The 17,100-nt window shown below is 40.7% G+C and overlaps 1 protein-coding gene across 2 annotated transcripts in view; it reads right to left on the reverse strand.

Annotated features, from left to right (window-relative positions):
• Positions 1-17,100, reverse strand: part of Acvr1 (activin A receptor type 1) — a 126,679-nt gene that overhangs the window by 16,049 nt on the left and 93,530 nt on the right. For both annotated transcript variants that reach the window (XM_008841748.2, XM_008841747.2), the window contains exons 5-8: positions 15,410-15,621; positions 11,409-11,508; positions 7,271-7,417; positions 1,236-1,511 (exon numbers count right to left, since the gene is read on the reverse strand). In XM_008841748.2, the coding sequence (XP_008839970.1) occupies positions 1,236-1,511; positions 7,271-7,417; positions 11,409-11,508; positions 15,410-15,621 (735 nt within the window). The remainder of the gene's footprint in view (positions 1-1,235; positions 1,512-7,270; positions 7,418-11,408; positions 11,509-15,409; positions 15,622-17,100) is intronic.

The following is a 17,100-nucleotide window of genomic DNA, read 5'->3' on the forward strand; positions in this document are numbered from 1 at the left end:
CCTGTGAGACAGGTATATTATTGTGTAGTTAGCAGAACACGTTATTTGAAGGCTTCAAGTTATGCAAAAGTTCAGTGCATGACATCAACACTGGAGCAGTCCCCCTGCCACACACACTTGGCAAAGTCCCTTTGCCCCTCGAACAGAGTGTAAGTGGTGTGAGAGCTTGAGCCCAGCAAACACATTGGAAAATAAACATGTAAAAATGTAGAGCAAATCACAGAGAAGGCCGGAATTCACACCCAAAATCACTCTGGCTCTAAGAGTTATGACAAAATCCGTAAGAGTTTCCTTCACCATAACTAAATAATTAATTAATTTATTACATCATTAAAGCAAATTTTGTTTAAACCTTTATCAGAATGAGGGGTCTCAATGGTTGATCTAAATGAATATGCAACATTACAATTCAGTTATTAGCATAATTATTCAGCCAATATTCTAGGTATCTAGGATAAATATTATTTTACATAATTGCCACCATCCATGAAAAGAGTCACATTTGTAGTACCATTAACGCTTCATTAGCAGTATCCTAACACAGTAAGAATGAGATGCTCCAGTGGGCAAAGAGTGAATTTGCTTAAGGATTACGTTCTCAAAATGGTAATTTTGCCTTGGTCATAGAAGAACAACACATTTTTAAGACAAACCATTCCATAAAGTATTTAGCTGTATACCTACTTTCATGTAAAAGTTTGTGAAATCAGAATGCAACAATATTTATTGCCTCTGATGGTGGAGTAGTGACTGAGTGAAAGAGCCTGAGGTGACTTGGTAGAATAATAGGAAAGTCTCAATAGACATTTGGGGTTTATGGCTTTTGCCCAAACTCTGAGAATGTATGTAAGATTAGTATGTTTCATGATATGTGAATTTTACCTGAAAGAAAGAAGAATGAAGAAATAAGGCAGTTAATGAGGTATTAGTCTGGATGCTAAAGTTGTCAGAGAAAAGAGTCCTTATGTCTGCAATTTACTGTGAAATGTATCAAAAATTAACATGAGCTGATAGATGAATAGATGAGTATATAGTAAAGATTAACGAACTGTAAAACATTATTGGTGAAATTCAAGTGGTAGATAAACAGTGGCTGATGATAATTATGTTCAACTTTTCTGAAAGTCTGACATTGTTTAGAATTGCATGTTAGAAGGAACAGGAGGTACAAGCTGGCTCAACACTGTCATATGACATTAGTAACACTGGCAATTGAGAACCTTGTAAAAGCTTACCCAAATCTGCTATGCAGCACTGTCCATTCTTTTTCACCAGGATGTTTTTGCTCTTTAGATCACGATGGGCAATAGCTGGCTTCCCTTGGGTCCCAAATATCTCTATGTGCAAATGTGCAAGACCACTAGCTATGGACAGCACTATTCGAAGGCAGCTAACTGTATCCAGAGTAGTGAGCTGAAGATAGTCATACAACGATCCCATTTCATGGTAATGTGTAATTAACCACAACTGGGTACTGGAGTGTCTGGATGTCATGTCTGAAGCAATGAAACCTGGGAAGAACACAACGAACACGTGTGAGAACTCCACCTTGTAACTGAATGTCCAAAACAGCTACTCAGTAGATGCAATCTATAACAAAAAATAACTTATTGCCATGAGAGCAGGTTTACAAAAAATAACCAAGGAAATAGTAGTTTTTATTCCTGAAAGGGGCACTGCTAATTAATAGGAAAGTTACCATTGTAAGTAATCCTTTAAAAAAAAAATGTGCTGTGTTAAGATTCAGGTAAGATTAATACTTCTGTGCTCACCCATAAAAGTGCAAAACTCTTTGAAATGTGAATGTCCCAAGCATAGATTACTCACTGAGTACCCTAAAACCCTACAAAACCTGGAACCTGAAGACCTGCCTTCTAGGCCTGACCCTGTTGTGGTTTGCTATGTAACGTGAACAGTTCCCATGGTGTCTCTGGCCTATACCTACTCTAGTGTAGAATAAAGAGGTGAATTAATAATAAATGATTAATTCTTCAAATAAAAAAAGAACAGTCAAATATTATGAACATTTGTGATGTTCTTTATCAGCTACATCGTAATACCACAAGGGTAATGTTTGTGGGCTAGAAAAGATAGACCTGAAAGGGAAAAATTACAACCCAACATGAAAAGCGCTGCAACACACGTATGCAAAGGGTAGTAGGAGCCCAGAATCAGGAATTCTAGTAGCTCGGCATAGGCAGGCATTCTTTTGCTGTCATGCCTGCTGTACTCTCTGAAGTGTACTAAATAATATTTTTCTAAAGTAAATATTTTTAATAATTCAGAGTAGATATTAGAACAGGCTTCCATCAGGAAATGACAACTGAACTGGTCCTCAAGAGAAATGAGATAGTGACAAATGTAGAGACATAAAACCTCTATACATTCTGAGCACATAAAGGAACTCTTAATCTTCATTCATGTTCCCAAAACTAACACCCAAACCAAACAAGTACCACTCCAAAGAAACAAACCACTAACATATATTTGTGCACTAGCCTCTGATTCCTCTCCCACCCAGGAAAAAATAATCATATATAATAAGCCAACCTTTATACTCGCACCTTCCCTGGGTCTCTTAGGTCTTAAAAAAGGATTGTGTTTGTCCTATTCGTTATGTTCCAAACCATCAGGAAAAATGACTTTGAAACATGCAGGGGTTTTGTTATTTTTTCAAATGTTTCTCTCAAGTTTATAAAACTACATTTGTTCCCAGTGCTGGAGCACTATTACGGGATGTTTATGTTTGGAATCAAAGCAGTCCATTGTTAAAAAGAGGTTGAATAGGTGCCTGCAGGTGGGGGCTCTGGTACAGCCACTAACACACCCAGTGGTGGTTAGGCCAAACACCTTTTACTTTACTAAGTCACACTCCCAGGCTCTTAGAGAACTAAAATGATCTGAGCCCCAGAGGATTACAACATTAATACCAAAAGGTAAATCAATAAACAAGATGTGTTGTATGTAAAACGCTTAACATGATATCTAACACACTGTAAATATGTAAGAACATTTTAATTTTATGATTTCAGGGGCAGTTTGCTTCACTCCCCCATTTGTCTGAAAAAATTATGACACCAAATAGTCAACAGTGCTTTTGTGTGTGTGCACTCATGTGTGTGTGTGTGTGTGTGTGTGTGTGTGTATATATATATATATGTGTGTGTGTTCATGCATGTGAGGGGAAATATGTGTGAAGACATCGCCTATGTGTGGCATCTGAGGACAACCTCAGGTGTTGGTCCTCATCTGGCACTTTGTTTGAAGTAGAGTCTCTCATTGTTCACTGCTGCATATGCCAGGCTAGCTGGCTCACGAGCAACTAGCAATTCTGTCTCCATCCCCAATCTCTAAGTAGAGGTACGCTGGGATTACAAAATGCAAGTGTAGGGCTAGAGAGATGGCTCTGCAGTTAAGAGCACTGACTGCACTTGCAGACGACCTGAACTTGGTTCCCAGAACCCACATGGTGGCTAGCAACCATCTGCAACTCCAGTTCCAGGGGATCCGACACCCTCTTCTGACCTCCATGGGCATTGCACACATGGGTGCGCTTACATACATGCAGGCAAAATACTCAAATACACATAAAATAAAAATAATCAATAAAATTTTTTTTTAATGCCAGTGTTACTACATCTAGCTTTTACATGGGTTCTAGGGATCCAAACGCTGGTTGTCAGGCTTGCATAGCAAGCACTTAATCTAAAATGCTCTCTCCCCAGCCCTTTAACACCACTTAAAATTTTTTAAATTACATTTATTATTAAGTGTGTGTATGTGTGTGTGCTGTGGGTGCCATGGTGCATTTGGGGAGGCAAGAGAACAATGTGCAGGACTCAGTTTTCTCCTTCTACCATGTAGGTCCCAGGGATTGAACTCATATTATCAGCCTTAATGGCAAGCACCTTTACCTGCTGAGCCATCTCACCAGCCCATTGGCAGTACTTTTTTTTTTTTTACTTTTTAAATATTTTATTATTTTTATTTTATGTATATGAGTGTTATGCCTGCATTAAGCAAGTGCACCTGTGTCATGTAATGCCCATGGACAGAAGAGGCTGTTGGAGCCCCTGGAACTGGAGTTGCAGACAGTTGTTAGCTGCCATGTGGGTGCTGGGATTCAAACCTGGGTCTTCTGCAAGAACAACCAGTGTTCTTAACCACTGAGCCATCTCTCCAGCCCTAGCAGTACTTTAAAAAGAAATGTGTATGAGAGTTTTACTTGCACATATGGTAAGTGTACCTGTGTTATGCAATGCCTGCAGAGGCCAGAAGAGGGTGTTGGATCCCCTGGAAATGGAGTTATGGATGGTTGTTAGCTGCCATGTGAATGCTGGGAACTGAACTTGGACCCTCTACAAGAGTAACCAGTGCTCTTAACTACTATACCATCTCTCTAGCCCTCAACAAAACTTTTAAGAGTATAAGGAATTTCTGTAGTTGAAAAATGGTGATCAGTGGACAATAATGCCAATGGATTTAATGACACTAAACTTTATACCCAAATTATATAAAGTAGGGCTGGGAATGTAGTTCAGTTACTAGAGTGCTTGCCTTGAATTTGCTCCCTAGCACTATATAAACCCAGCATGGTGGTACACGTCTATGATTCTAGCACTTAAGAGGTGGAGGTAGGAGAATCAGAAGTTCAAGGTCATCCTTGGCTACTTAGTGAGTTTGAGGCCAGTCAGGGCAATATGAGAACCTGTCTCCAAAAACAATGCATAATGTGGCCCAGGTTATTTATATTTTAGTGCACTACCATGCCTGGCAGTTTCTCCACTTTATATTTTGAGAGAGGGTCTCTCACTGACCCTGGAGCTTACCAATTCAGGTGAGCTGGCTAGCCAGTGAGCTCCAGGGATCCACTTGCCTCCACTCCCATCCCACCAGCACTGGGATTACAGGTGTGTGCCTGTCACATTCAGCACTTATGTGCATGCTGGGGATTCAAACTCAGGTCTAGCCCCATCTTTGCAGACAGTTTATCAATTGAGCCATGCCCCAACCCTCAGGAAAAGTTTAAGAAAAACGTTTTTTTCTATGAGCTTTCTCAGCTAAAGAGACAAGACCATTCACACAGCTGTGGGTAGAAAGATGAGGGTAGAAAGATCTCAGGAATTCAGAATTTCTAACCCAACTTAGTATTTACTAGGTATTACCATGTGCTGGATGGATACTGTGCTCAGCCTGGTAGTGAAAGCAAGATCAGTGGAAATGATTCTTGTTCTCAGTGTGCAATGCAATAGTTGAGGAACTATCAGCAAAACACAACAATGTCCAGAGGATCTTACATATGAGTTTGTGAGTCCCAGAAGTAGAGAAGTGATCCGTGGCTATTTCGGACCTCTCATGCTTTTTAGGAGTCACTCTACTGTTTAAAGATAAGCATCTGTTGTACACCACAGCTTCTACACAATCAAATCTTACTGTGTTGCTCAATCTCAGTCTGTTCCAATGGCAAAACGAAGACGGGGAATTTGACTATAAATGAATGTTCACCTCCAAGCCTGACTCTACAATGTAAGAAGAGCTTCTCCTGCAATATGTGACCATCCACAGTGCCCAGCAGCGAACTGTGGTAAAGGATTAAGGATTGGATGGCTCAGCATGACTGCCACTGCCCTATTTTCTCTCTCTGAGCATCAACAGTCTCATCAGTTAAAACTGGGAAAATAGAGTACCTGCTCTCTACAGCTGTGATGAAGGGCACCGGAGCGCACACACATGAAGCACTGACAACAGGGCTCACTGTGCAGTAACCATCCACCACTACTCCTGGTAGTGGTGTTATGGCTGTCATTATTGCTACTGCATATCAGCTCCCTCACACAACCCAGGCAGTGACTGATAAGTTACAGCGGACTATAAGGTAAGGGTGTGCAGAAAGGCACAAACGAGTCTACTCAGAAAGACTCGCAGAGACTGAGATGTTTTGAAGGAGGAAGGGGTGGTTGAAGGGTGGAAAGGGGATAGTGGATAATCCAGAACGATTCAAACAAGATCAAAGCCACCTGTTTCTCACAGTCCCACAAAATGGAAATACTGGGAGTGGTTACATATAGACATATATATAGTTGAAGCTTAGCTTAAAAGATTTCTTGCAACCTGGAACTAGGGAGTCATGAACGTCAGGCCTAGAAGTCATCAGTGCTGTGGGTCAATTTGGGAGCAATCAAAGACACGTAAAACAGAATTCTTTGTTCCCTATAGGAAGACAATTCTGTGTGGAGTGAGAGACTAGAAATGGGAAGACGGCAGCAGCCTTCTACTTGAGAAACATTAGGTAATGGTGGGCCATCGGGTCAGAAGTAGGCAGGCAGCAGCAGCAGGGAAGGAAATGTTCCTGACATGGAACTACCACCTTGCTGAATAAAACTGTAGACAGCCACCCAATCATCAGTTTCGCTCACATTTAAATGCTAAATTGATAGCAGTGTGATAGAAGTGAACTGTACAATGGTCAGGCCTAATCCATCAGCCATACAATGGCTAACACTATCCGGTACAGTTAAATTCTATACAGACTTTATTTTCCTATTAAGGAAGCATTCTTGGCAGCTTTTACCATTTATATCAGTATGAACACATTTGGAGAAACTTTTCGAAACTATAGAAGTCAGTGGGCACAAGGACTCTGTCTACCCTCTTTACAGCCATAGCAGGATTGTAGTGGTGGGTACTTTACATATTTCTTATGTGTTGCTAAGCTTTAGTGATAAGATGATGAAAATTCATCTATACTTTGTGAGTCCCAGAAGTATGAGAGGAGTTTTCAAATTAAAATGTATGCTGAATCCCTCTGTAAATCTGGTCTTTAAAAAAAAATGATGCTTAGTTTGAGGGAATGTGCATCTAATTATGACATCCCTGGGAGCTGTGAATCTCTAGGAAAGAATCCAAGGACCTTTCTTAGTTTGATTCAAGTAATAAATATTCAGGAAGGGTGGGGCAAGTAGACAGCCCAAGAAGCCTTGAAGTGAACAATGTGGAGCAAGTCTCCATTGTTTAAATAAGAACTGCAGGTATAGGAATAAAACCCACCGAACCCTAACAGAGTTCCTTTTCCCATCCAAGGAAATTGATAACCTATGTGCAGATTTAAACAAGAAATTGGTGTTAAAGTTAAATACTTTATAAATGCTGAGGGTTCTTATGTTGCCTTCCAAAAGGGACTCTCGAATTCAGATTTGGCAAAGCAAAAGAAGGCAGGGCAGGCACTTCTATCTACCCAGATCAGTAAATGAGGGCTTATTCTTGTACTTACCTAAAATATTTTCATGCCTCAGCATCACGGTGTTGTACAGTTCTGTTTCCCTGAACCATGATTTCTCATCTCGAGAGGAGAAGATCTTTACAGCAACATTTTCCCCTTGCCAGCTGCCCCTCCACACCTCTCCATACCGGCCCTTCCCTGTGGACAGTAAAACAGATGATGTGGGAGGGTAAACAGGATGTGAAACAACTCCTAGCCCCTGAAACTATTAATCCTTCTCATTGTTTGCTGGGCAGAGTCAGAGTCAGTTGGGGAGTGTAAATACTTAGCCTGAGAAAGCATTAAAAAGAAGGCAGAACCAGCCTCTCCCTGTTCATAACGCTGTGACAATAAACTGCTTTCCAATCAGCATCACATAATTTAGCTGATAACTGCTCAGTTTATAATGAAATTTCTCTACTGAAGCATATAGGATTCGGGTGTCTAACCTGTGGCCACTGAGCCAGTGTGTCCCAGGATAGCTATGAGTGCAGATGACAATGTCAAGTTGCAATGTCATAAGGTAGAAACCCCTGGCATATGGTTTTTAATGGCTCAGAGGTTAAGAGCACTGACTGCTCTTGCAGAGGACCTGGGTTTGATTCCCAGGCACCCACATGGTGGCTACAAATAATAAATAAAATATTAAAGACAAACAAACAAAAAAAAAAACACATGAAAGGTAGCAGTGCTTAGCAAATGGTACTGAGCTGGGCGCCTTTCATACCAGCACTGTACTTGGGAGGCAGAAACGGGTGAATCTCTGTGAGATTGAGATCAGTCTGGTCTACATTGTGAGTTCCAGGAGAGCTGGGGCTTACAGGGAGATCTGAAAAACCAAAAACAACCAAACAACGAAAAAAAAAAAAAGAAAATGGTACTGATCCATAGATTTCAATGTGGTACCGAAAGCCGTAAAGGGGGAGTGGGTTACATAGTAAATAGCTGAATGGTTTCTCTGGCTCCTTCATAAAGTACCCTCGGAGGCATTTTCTAAGTATACAAATCTGAATGTACATATGCATTTATTTTTTCATGGAAGAACTGTTTGAAACGTGTTCTACAGATTAAAAACAAAAACAACAAAATCCAGTGTTGTGTAGGAGATGGTTGTGCGTGCTGCCATTACCCCTAAAGGATTTCTTAAGAGGATCTACAAAATCTTAAACACATTAATTCCAGAACAGTTCTGAATTCTGACTCTGGTCATGGGTGTTTATTTGATGGCCCCTGTGATGTCACAAGTGGACTACACTAAAAAAGGTCCACTTGGGAACTGGTGAGACAGACACTTGCAATGCAAGCCTGGTAAACTCAGTTCCATCCCCAGAACCTACACTAAAGATGGAAGGAGAGAACTGACTCCACAAAGTTGTCTCCTGACATCTACATGTGTGCTGTGGCACACACACCCACATATGTACACCAGACAGACAGACAGACAGACAGACAGACAGACACACACACACACACACACACACACACACACACAATTTTTTTTAAAGAAAATCACTTGGAGTGCACATTTTGGAAAATGGGGTAATTTTGCCATGAGCTGGTCTGACTAATGCATGACCCCCCATGCTCCCCAGCTTGCCAAGGACATGTCACCTTCCATTCTTCTCTTTAATTGTACTTGGGGTAATCAAAGAGATAAGGAAGGGGAGATCAACATAGGGTACGATCAGCCGAGATGGCAATGCAGTAGGAGATAAAGCTTGCAGGGCAGTGAGGCTTTCTGCCCAGGCAGGTGGCGCTGTCCATCTCAGAACTGTATCAGGCAGCTGCAGAGCCACCCGCACGCACACAAGAAGTTTTGGCTAGAAAACAAAGCCAATAATAACCCAAACAGAAAGAAACCACAGAAGAAAACAAGTACATTCAAGTGACACCCAGAAACATCCACAAGACCAATGAAGGGCCAGGGATGTGACAGAGTGCTTGCCTCACATGTGTAAAGCACTGTTCCCTGGCTGGCCTGGAACCTGGTATGCAGCCAGACTGGCCTCGAACTCACAGAGATCCATCTGTCTCTGCTTCCTAAGTGCAGGGATTAAAGGCGTGCTCCACGACACCTGGCTATAAAGGTTGTAGGTAATGAGCACACCTGGGTTGGTTTTCCTCATCTTTTTGTAGTCTCAGTCTGCTGTGGAGGAGCAGCATATAGTGGGGCACAATAGGTGCAGACCTGGAGAGAAAGGCAGTAAGACTCCTTATGGCCACCTGAGTGCTGTCTACTGTAGTTCCTGGGGCTGAATTTGAGAGTGTTTCTCTTTCATACAGCGTTGAACGGTGGCGGCAGCTCATGAGGATCGGCAACCTCCTTGGAACAAACAGCAAGAAGGCAGGAGCTGCATTGCCTGCCCAGACAAAGCCTGAGCCCTGGAAGGAGCCTGGACAGTGCCAAGTCATCCATCATACCTCCTGTAGCCACCCCTGCACGTCACTGCAATGAAAAGGTGATGGAAACTATCACACCACCTGTAAATGCCTACCCTCCATGAAACTAGTAAAAATTAAGACTTTATTTATAAGCATATGTGCCTGTATGTGCATGTGGAAGCCAGAGGTTGACATCAGGTGTGTTCCTCAATGGCTTCTCTGCCTTATTTTTTGAGGTCGGGTCTCTCACTAAACCTAAAGCCCATAGATTTAGCTAGACTGGCTGGTGGATCTTCCTGTTTCTGCCTCCCCAGCACTGGGATTATAGGCCCACACCTCTGTGTCCCAACTTTTTTATACAGGTGCTGGTATCAAACTCAAGTCCTTGTGCTTATACAGCAAGCACTTTACTGACTGAGCCATCTCCTCAGCCCCTGAAAATTAGGACTTTAAAAACAATGCATTTTACCTAGCTGTGGTGGTGTAAGAACTTGGGAGGCAGACCAAAAGGATCAGATGTTTAACGTCATCCTCAGCTACATATTGAGTTCAGGTATGGCTGGGACCATGAGAGTCTGTCTCTAAAACAAAGCATTCTACACCATCTCCCTGGAGTATACAAAACCATTTAAAAAGTCATGTTTGACCCAGAAATCCTCAATTCTTGGGAATTAATTCTGCCAATTGAGAAGAAGCAATGTGTACAGAATCCTTTTCAAGTATTTTTGTTAAACTACTAGTCAACTATTACATGGTCCTTTAAAATACTGGATATGAAGGAGCTGAAGAAATGGCTCAGTGATTAAAAACACTGGCTGCTCTTGCAAAAGACCCAGGTGAGATGATTCAATGAGTAAAATGCTTGTCACGCCTACCTGAGCTCAATCCCCAGGATCCATACACAGATATAAGAAGAAAACCAACTCCACAAAGTAGTCCTCTGACCTCTAGATGTATAGTGGCATGCATGTACCCACACACATACAACACACACACACACACACACACACACACACACACACAGAGTATAAAAAATTTTAAGTGAATGAAGGAGCACAAATTATACACAGACCATTAATACCATGCTGTATGGAAAAAATGAAAGTCTTTCAAAATGTATATAGTTCTTGGTACACAGGACTTTTAAGAGTAGTGTGTGTGTGTGTGTGTGTGTGTGTGTGTGTGTGTGTGTATCTTTTTTGAGATAGGGTTTCATTATAGAGAACAGACTGGCCTTGAACTCACAGAGATCCACCTGCCTCTGCCTCTGCCTCCTGAGTACTGGATTAAAGGTCACCACACCCAGTCATTCAGTAAAATTTACCTTAGTTTTTAAGAGTATATTTAGTAACATTTTGTTTTTAACATAAGAATTAAGATGGGGTGAAAAAGATTAAAGAATTGCAGTAAACAACCTTACTGTCCAAAAGCCTACTTAACTCTCATTATTCAATCCCCGGAAGACTCGGCTGTATCAATTCATTTTGACTAGGCATTCTCCATACTAGTTAGTGACAACTCCCTTATATAAGAACTTTACATTCTCACATTCACTCATTCACTCAGGTGCTCAAACATGAGTCACGGAGCACAAAGACCCCATATCATATCCCCTAAAGTTGAATAACCAGATGGGTGCTTGGCACCTCCTAAGTTTAATAAGAAAACTCAAAAGGCAGCAAGAAGCAAACTTTCCAAGCTCTATCCTACTTCTACGGCCACAGCTAACATGGTATATTTCCAAAATGGAAGTGGACAAAAGACCCACCGACACACTCCAACAGGGTAATTTGGCGAGCCACTGTTCTTTGTACCAGAAAAGGAAGACCAGAGCCACTTCCTGATGTACACGAATGATCCAGTAAATCCTGAAATTTAAAACAAGAAGAAAAAGAAATTACTGAGCAACAGCTCCTGTTTGGAGTACTAGCAGGCATCTCTTGGTAACCCCCATGATGGGCAGCAACCCTGGATACACGGCTCATTATTCTACCCGAAAAGCTCCCCCAAGGGACTGGATGTATGACTCAGGAGAATTAAAATCTAAACCTATGTTATTTTTTCCTGAAGGATAAGTACTTCTTTCTCAAACCCAGAGTTTTAGAATAAAATATATAAGGAAAGAAGCTGAACTAATTTAATTAACACATAAGAAAGTTCAAGAAGCGGGAATGAGCACAAGGGGAGGCAACAGAAAGAATGGGGTTTAGAGAGATGTCTCAGTTCTAAGAGCTGAATATAATCCACCATAGTCTGCCATGCTTACTACATGCCTATCAAATGGTTCACTTTAACTATCATATGAACTAAAGAAATCTAATTAGGTACAAACAAATTAGGAATATGAACAACCAACTGTAACTTGCAAATGGAAAGATTCTAAAGACCATGTGGGTCATTAAACTGGTACCTTCAGGCATGGAGGGATCCTCTGGATGGAGGTTGTCAGGTTATAGATGAACAAAGGGGTCACTAAATTAACACCTATTTGTTATTTTTTAATTTGAAGTGCAAATTAGGAAAGAAAAAAAGTTTTGTCAAAAACATGAAACCAGAGTTCCAAATTGACTTCTACAAAAGAACAGGTTGGCATAAAGACTCCCTGCAAGTTCATAAATCTTTCCTTCTTATTCTCAGCATAGCTCAGGAAGCAGAAGTTTTTTTAGAATCAGGCCTGGGTGACCTATAACAAACACTGAAGCCAGGTGATGGCGGAAGCCTGCAGTAGTGTTGAGCTAACATTCTCCAAAGTTCTTCCCTCCCCCACACATAAGCTGGCCTATTAAGGCAACACTTAAATTTCTGTGAATTTCATCTTCTTTTACTTCCACTGAACACCACTGCAAAACACTGTTGATCGGCAAAATTACCAAAAGCTGAACATTCAATGGAAGAAATTCAGAACCCTCAAAAACCACAAAAGGGATAATCAAGAAGAAAATGAATGCAGATGAAGTAGGGTTCACACCTCCCTAATGATTCTCTCTTGCTGTGCGCTCTCCCTCCATTCCTTCAATTATTTTGGAGGAAAACGATTCTGCAAATTAAACTGTTGCTTTTTCATGATATACATTCTTGGTTCTAAACTTAGTTCACAGAGATAAGAAGAGAAAAAAAAAAAAATTAACCAAAGACTATTAAACATCTACCAAACTCCTGAATTCCCAGCTGCTGGTGAGCTTAAGTGAGGTCACACTTTGTTGGATCACATAAATGAACATATTGTTTAAATAAGCAAGTATATAGGCAAATAATGACAACCCGTTTTAAAAACTGCATTCCTTACTATGTTATTATGTCATGATATTCTGTCAACTGACAGGGCTGGGTTGGGTTTAGAAGACTGTTTTGGCAGATGCTCTCACTCCCATTTCAAAATCCCAAAAGCTATTTAAACAGTAATTTACACTAGATATTCCAATCACTGCCCTTGGTAATTAGTTATGTTAGCAGCTCTGAGGAACAAAGTTCTGACTAATCTATTTTAGAATTTTGCTTTACTGAAGCTTCGTCAGGAATCATTCTCACATCTTCCTGCTACTAACTCATAAGCCCATCTAATTTTCCTTAAAGCTTGGAACAGACTTCTGAGCAAAATTTTAATTGAAAAGAAAAGCATTCCTTTATTCCTAAAATGGTACACTCTTATGTCCTCTTCCCCCAGTTCTACTGTCACCTCACATAAATAGGTAACTAAAAGGATGTTGTGCAAGGGCAGTTGCTCCTTTTTCATACAAAAATCATACCTGTTTGGTACCCAGTAATGGCACAGGTAGCAGAGCAAGGTGGTTCATAACCTGTATCAGCCACCATCAAACAGTCTGACACTTGGCTATAGGTGGGTCTTTTAGGTCCAGGTGTGGCCATTGAGCTACTAAGATGGCCATTAGTCAGGGCACATCTTTTCTAGCAAAAAGAAAGTTGCAGGGCAAGCCTAATTATAGCACTAACAGGCACCAATGGGTTTGTCATCTAACTGAGCAAGCCATAACACGTGCTGAGCTGGGATGACACAGGAGCAAAGCAGTAAACAGCATTGAAGCACAACTAGAAAAATATCTTTTAAAAAAATTTAGTTTAAAAATATTTATTTATTACTTTGTGTGAGTGTATTGCCTGCATATGTAAGTGCACCCCTGTCCTGCAATACCAATGGAAGTCAGAAGAGGGTGTCAGATCCCCTGGAACTTGAGTAATGGATGGTTGTTAGCTGCCATGTGGGTGCTGGGAACTGAACCTGGGTCCTCTGCAAGAGCAGCCAGTGCTCTTAACTGCTGAGCCATTTCTCCAGCCCTAGAAAGATAGCTTGGTTGACATATAGCTCAGTGGAATATGACAAGAGAGCTGAATGTTGGTGGTTTTTTTTTTTTTTATCCCTAACACTCACAAATTTTTGTCTTTTCAGAGAATCCATGTATTATCTACAGAAAATATTATTATTCTTTTCACGGTTTTGTCTTTCACTGTTTTTGTCTTTTGTGAGTGACCTACTTCCCCTGATTAACGTTTAGACTTTCTTTCAAATTAATACTTGGTAAAAATTTTTTAAGAGTAACTAAAGGAAGACAGTCACTTTTAAAGTAATAGCATCACTTTAAAACATGTAATTTAAAACAAATTTATTATGTTTACTTAGGAGGGGAATGATGTCACAGATATCACAGTGTTTGGAAGTCAGAGCACAACTTGCCTGAGTTGGTTTTCTCCTTCTACCTTATGGGTCCTGGAGATCAAACTCAAGTCATCAGTCTTGGCAGCAAGTATCTTTACCCTCTGAACTATCTCATTGGCCCAAAAGTGATTTTTCAAATGTATAAGTACAATGAAGAAGTAAACAATGGATGGCCTGAATTGATACATACTAAAAATTATTTTTGAAAACTCATCTCAAAATTACAAAATATCTCAATCGTTTTTATTGTATATTGAAATGATAAAAATGTTTTGCTGCACCCCCACCCCTTACTTTTTCCAGGCGGCTACCTGAACATTTTAAATTCTGTACGTGCTACTTATTTGTAGTCGAGGGCACTGCTTCAACCAACTGACTACTCCACCAGGGGGCAACACAGCAGCATGAAAAATTTAATGGCTGCTGGGGGGGTGGTCAATTTTTAAAGTATTAAATTATGACTTGCTGAAATAATCTAAAAGGAAAATAGATTTTTTAAAAATATTAAGTAAGAATTGATTCTCTTAAAAAATACTTTTATTGTTAAAAAGAGTAATTGAATGCCACCACTGCAAGTCTTCCAAAATTGCAGGCAACCAATCATTCTTTGCTTCTTTCCCCCCATATTCTTAAAAGTAACTATCAAGAATCTACTAAAGTAGAGCTGGAGAGATGGCTCAGGTGTTAAGAGTACTAACTGCACTTGCAGAGGACCCGGGTTCGATTCCTAGCACCTACATGGCCACTAACAAATGTCCATAACTCCAGTTCCAGGGATCCAGTGTCCTCTTCTGACCTCTGTGGGCACTGCATGGCACAAGTGCACTTACATACATAAATACACTCACACACATAAAATAAAAATAATAATAAATAAAATATTTTTTAAAAGAATCTACTAAAGTAAATCTCCCACCCCCGTTACTATAATGTCTGTCTGAAATGGATATTCTCACGAACGACAACCTACAAGGTAGTAAGGTATGCTTGATTAGGAACTTAGTGACTAACAGCACAGTCCACGTACTATTGGCTTTCTAAGCTTAAAATTAGAAAGTGTGCTTAGGATTTTGGTGGGGGAGGGGGCACAAACTCACCGCTAATGTGCTGTCTCCAACATTGGTAGTGATGAGACCTTCGATGGTACCGTACTCCACATCTCTGGGATTGAGCCGTTCTTGGTTGCGCCTTTTAAACTTTCTGAGAGCTACTCCCAGTAGGCAAGCTAAAAGGCATACTGCAAACACCACAGAGAGAATAATAAGGCCAACCTCCAGGTGGAAATTCTGTGATCCCGGGAAGGATTTCCCTGGAGAAGGGGGAAAATGGGTAACTAGGTGTCAGAATCAGTGTTTGTTATTTATCATAACCAATATCCTGGAAAGTAGCCCCTGATTCTGACAACGCAGTCTCACAAACACAAAGCCTTAAAAATAAAATACTTCTGAATACCTGGCCAATGGCCCAGTCATTTAAGCTATCATTCAATTAAACAGAAACGGAGCTTAGAAAAAATTCCACTGAGAATCAACTGTATTAATGCGAGAATGTGAAAGAGCTTTTAAAAGACAAAGTACTGTACAAACCTTGATATTACTCTCATTAATTTGGATTTGAGATGTAAAGATGTTTTATAATCAAGCCCTTACAGACAGACATTACACTGTAATATCACGAGAAAGTGTGATATTACACTTCCCAAAGTCTGCTTCACCCTTTTCGATGTGCCCTTCAGCAATTCACTTTCTACCCAAAGTTCCTTTACGTTAGATTTCTTCAACTTCCCAAGTCCAAACAATCAACTTGGTACACATAACACTCTATGGTGAGCATCATTTGAATGATAATGCAATAAAAGCAATTAGATATAATATTAAGGTACAGATATTGGGCTAGAGAGATGGCTCAGTGGTTAAGAGGACTTGGCTACTCTTGCAGAAGACCTGGGTTCAGTTCCCAGAACCCACATGGCAGCTAACAAGAATCTGTAACGCCAGTTCCAGAGGATCTGAAGCCCTCTTTGGGCCTCTGTAGACATTGCATGTACATGGTGCACTTACAAACATGCAGGTAAAACACTCATACACATTTTAATATTTTTTATTATTACTATTTTATGTGTATAACTGCATCAGAATCATGTAATGCCCATGGAGGTCAGAAGAGGGTGTCAGAGCCCCTTGAACTGGAGTTATAGACTATTGTTAGCTGCCATGTGGGTGCTGGGAAATGAACCCTGGTCCCTTGCAAGAGCAGCCAACACACATAACCACTGAGCCATCTCTCCAACCCTTCATACACATTTTTAAAAAGTTATAGATATTGTGGCCTCTCAGATAAGAGATTCCTTAAAGGAATGTTTTGTTAAAACTTAGGCTATTGGGGCACTGGAAAGATGACTTTGTGGTTAAGAGCACTGGCTGCTCTTGCAGAGGATGGAGGTTCAATTACCAGCACCTACAATGGCAACTCACAACTGCCTGCTTGTAACTCCAGTTCCAGGGTGACTAATGCCCTCTTCTGGCCTCTGTAGGCACCAGCCATGCACATGCTACACATACATATAAGCAACTACTCATACATATACATAAGACAAAAATAAATAAATCTTAAAAATAAATAAAAGCAACTTAGGGTGTTGAGTGGTGAAATGGCTCAGCAGGTAAGGGAGGCTGCTGCCAACTCTAACAACCTGAGTTCGATCCCCAGGATCCACATAGTAAAAGAAGAGAACCAATTCCCACAGCTGTTCTCTGACCTACACACACACACACACACACAATAAATA

Source organism: Nannospalax galili, unplaced genomic scaffold (genome assembly GCF_000622305.1).
Source record: "Nannospalax galili isolate Female #2095 unplaced genomic scaffold, S.galili_v1.0 scaffold1181, whole genome shotgun sequence".
Classification (NCBI taxonomy): Eukaryota; Metazoa; Chordata; class Mammalia; order Rodentia; family Spalacidae; genus Nannospalax; species Nannospalax galili.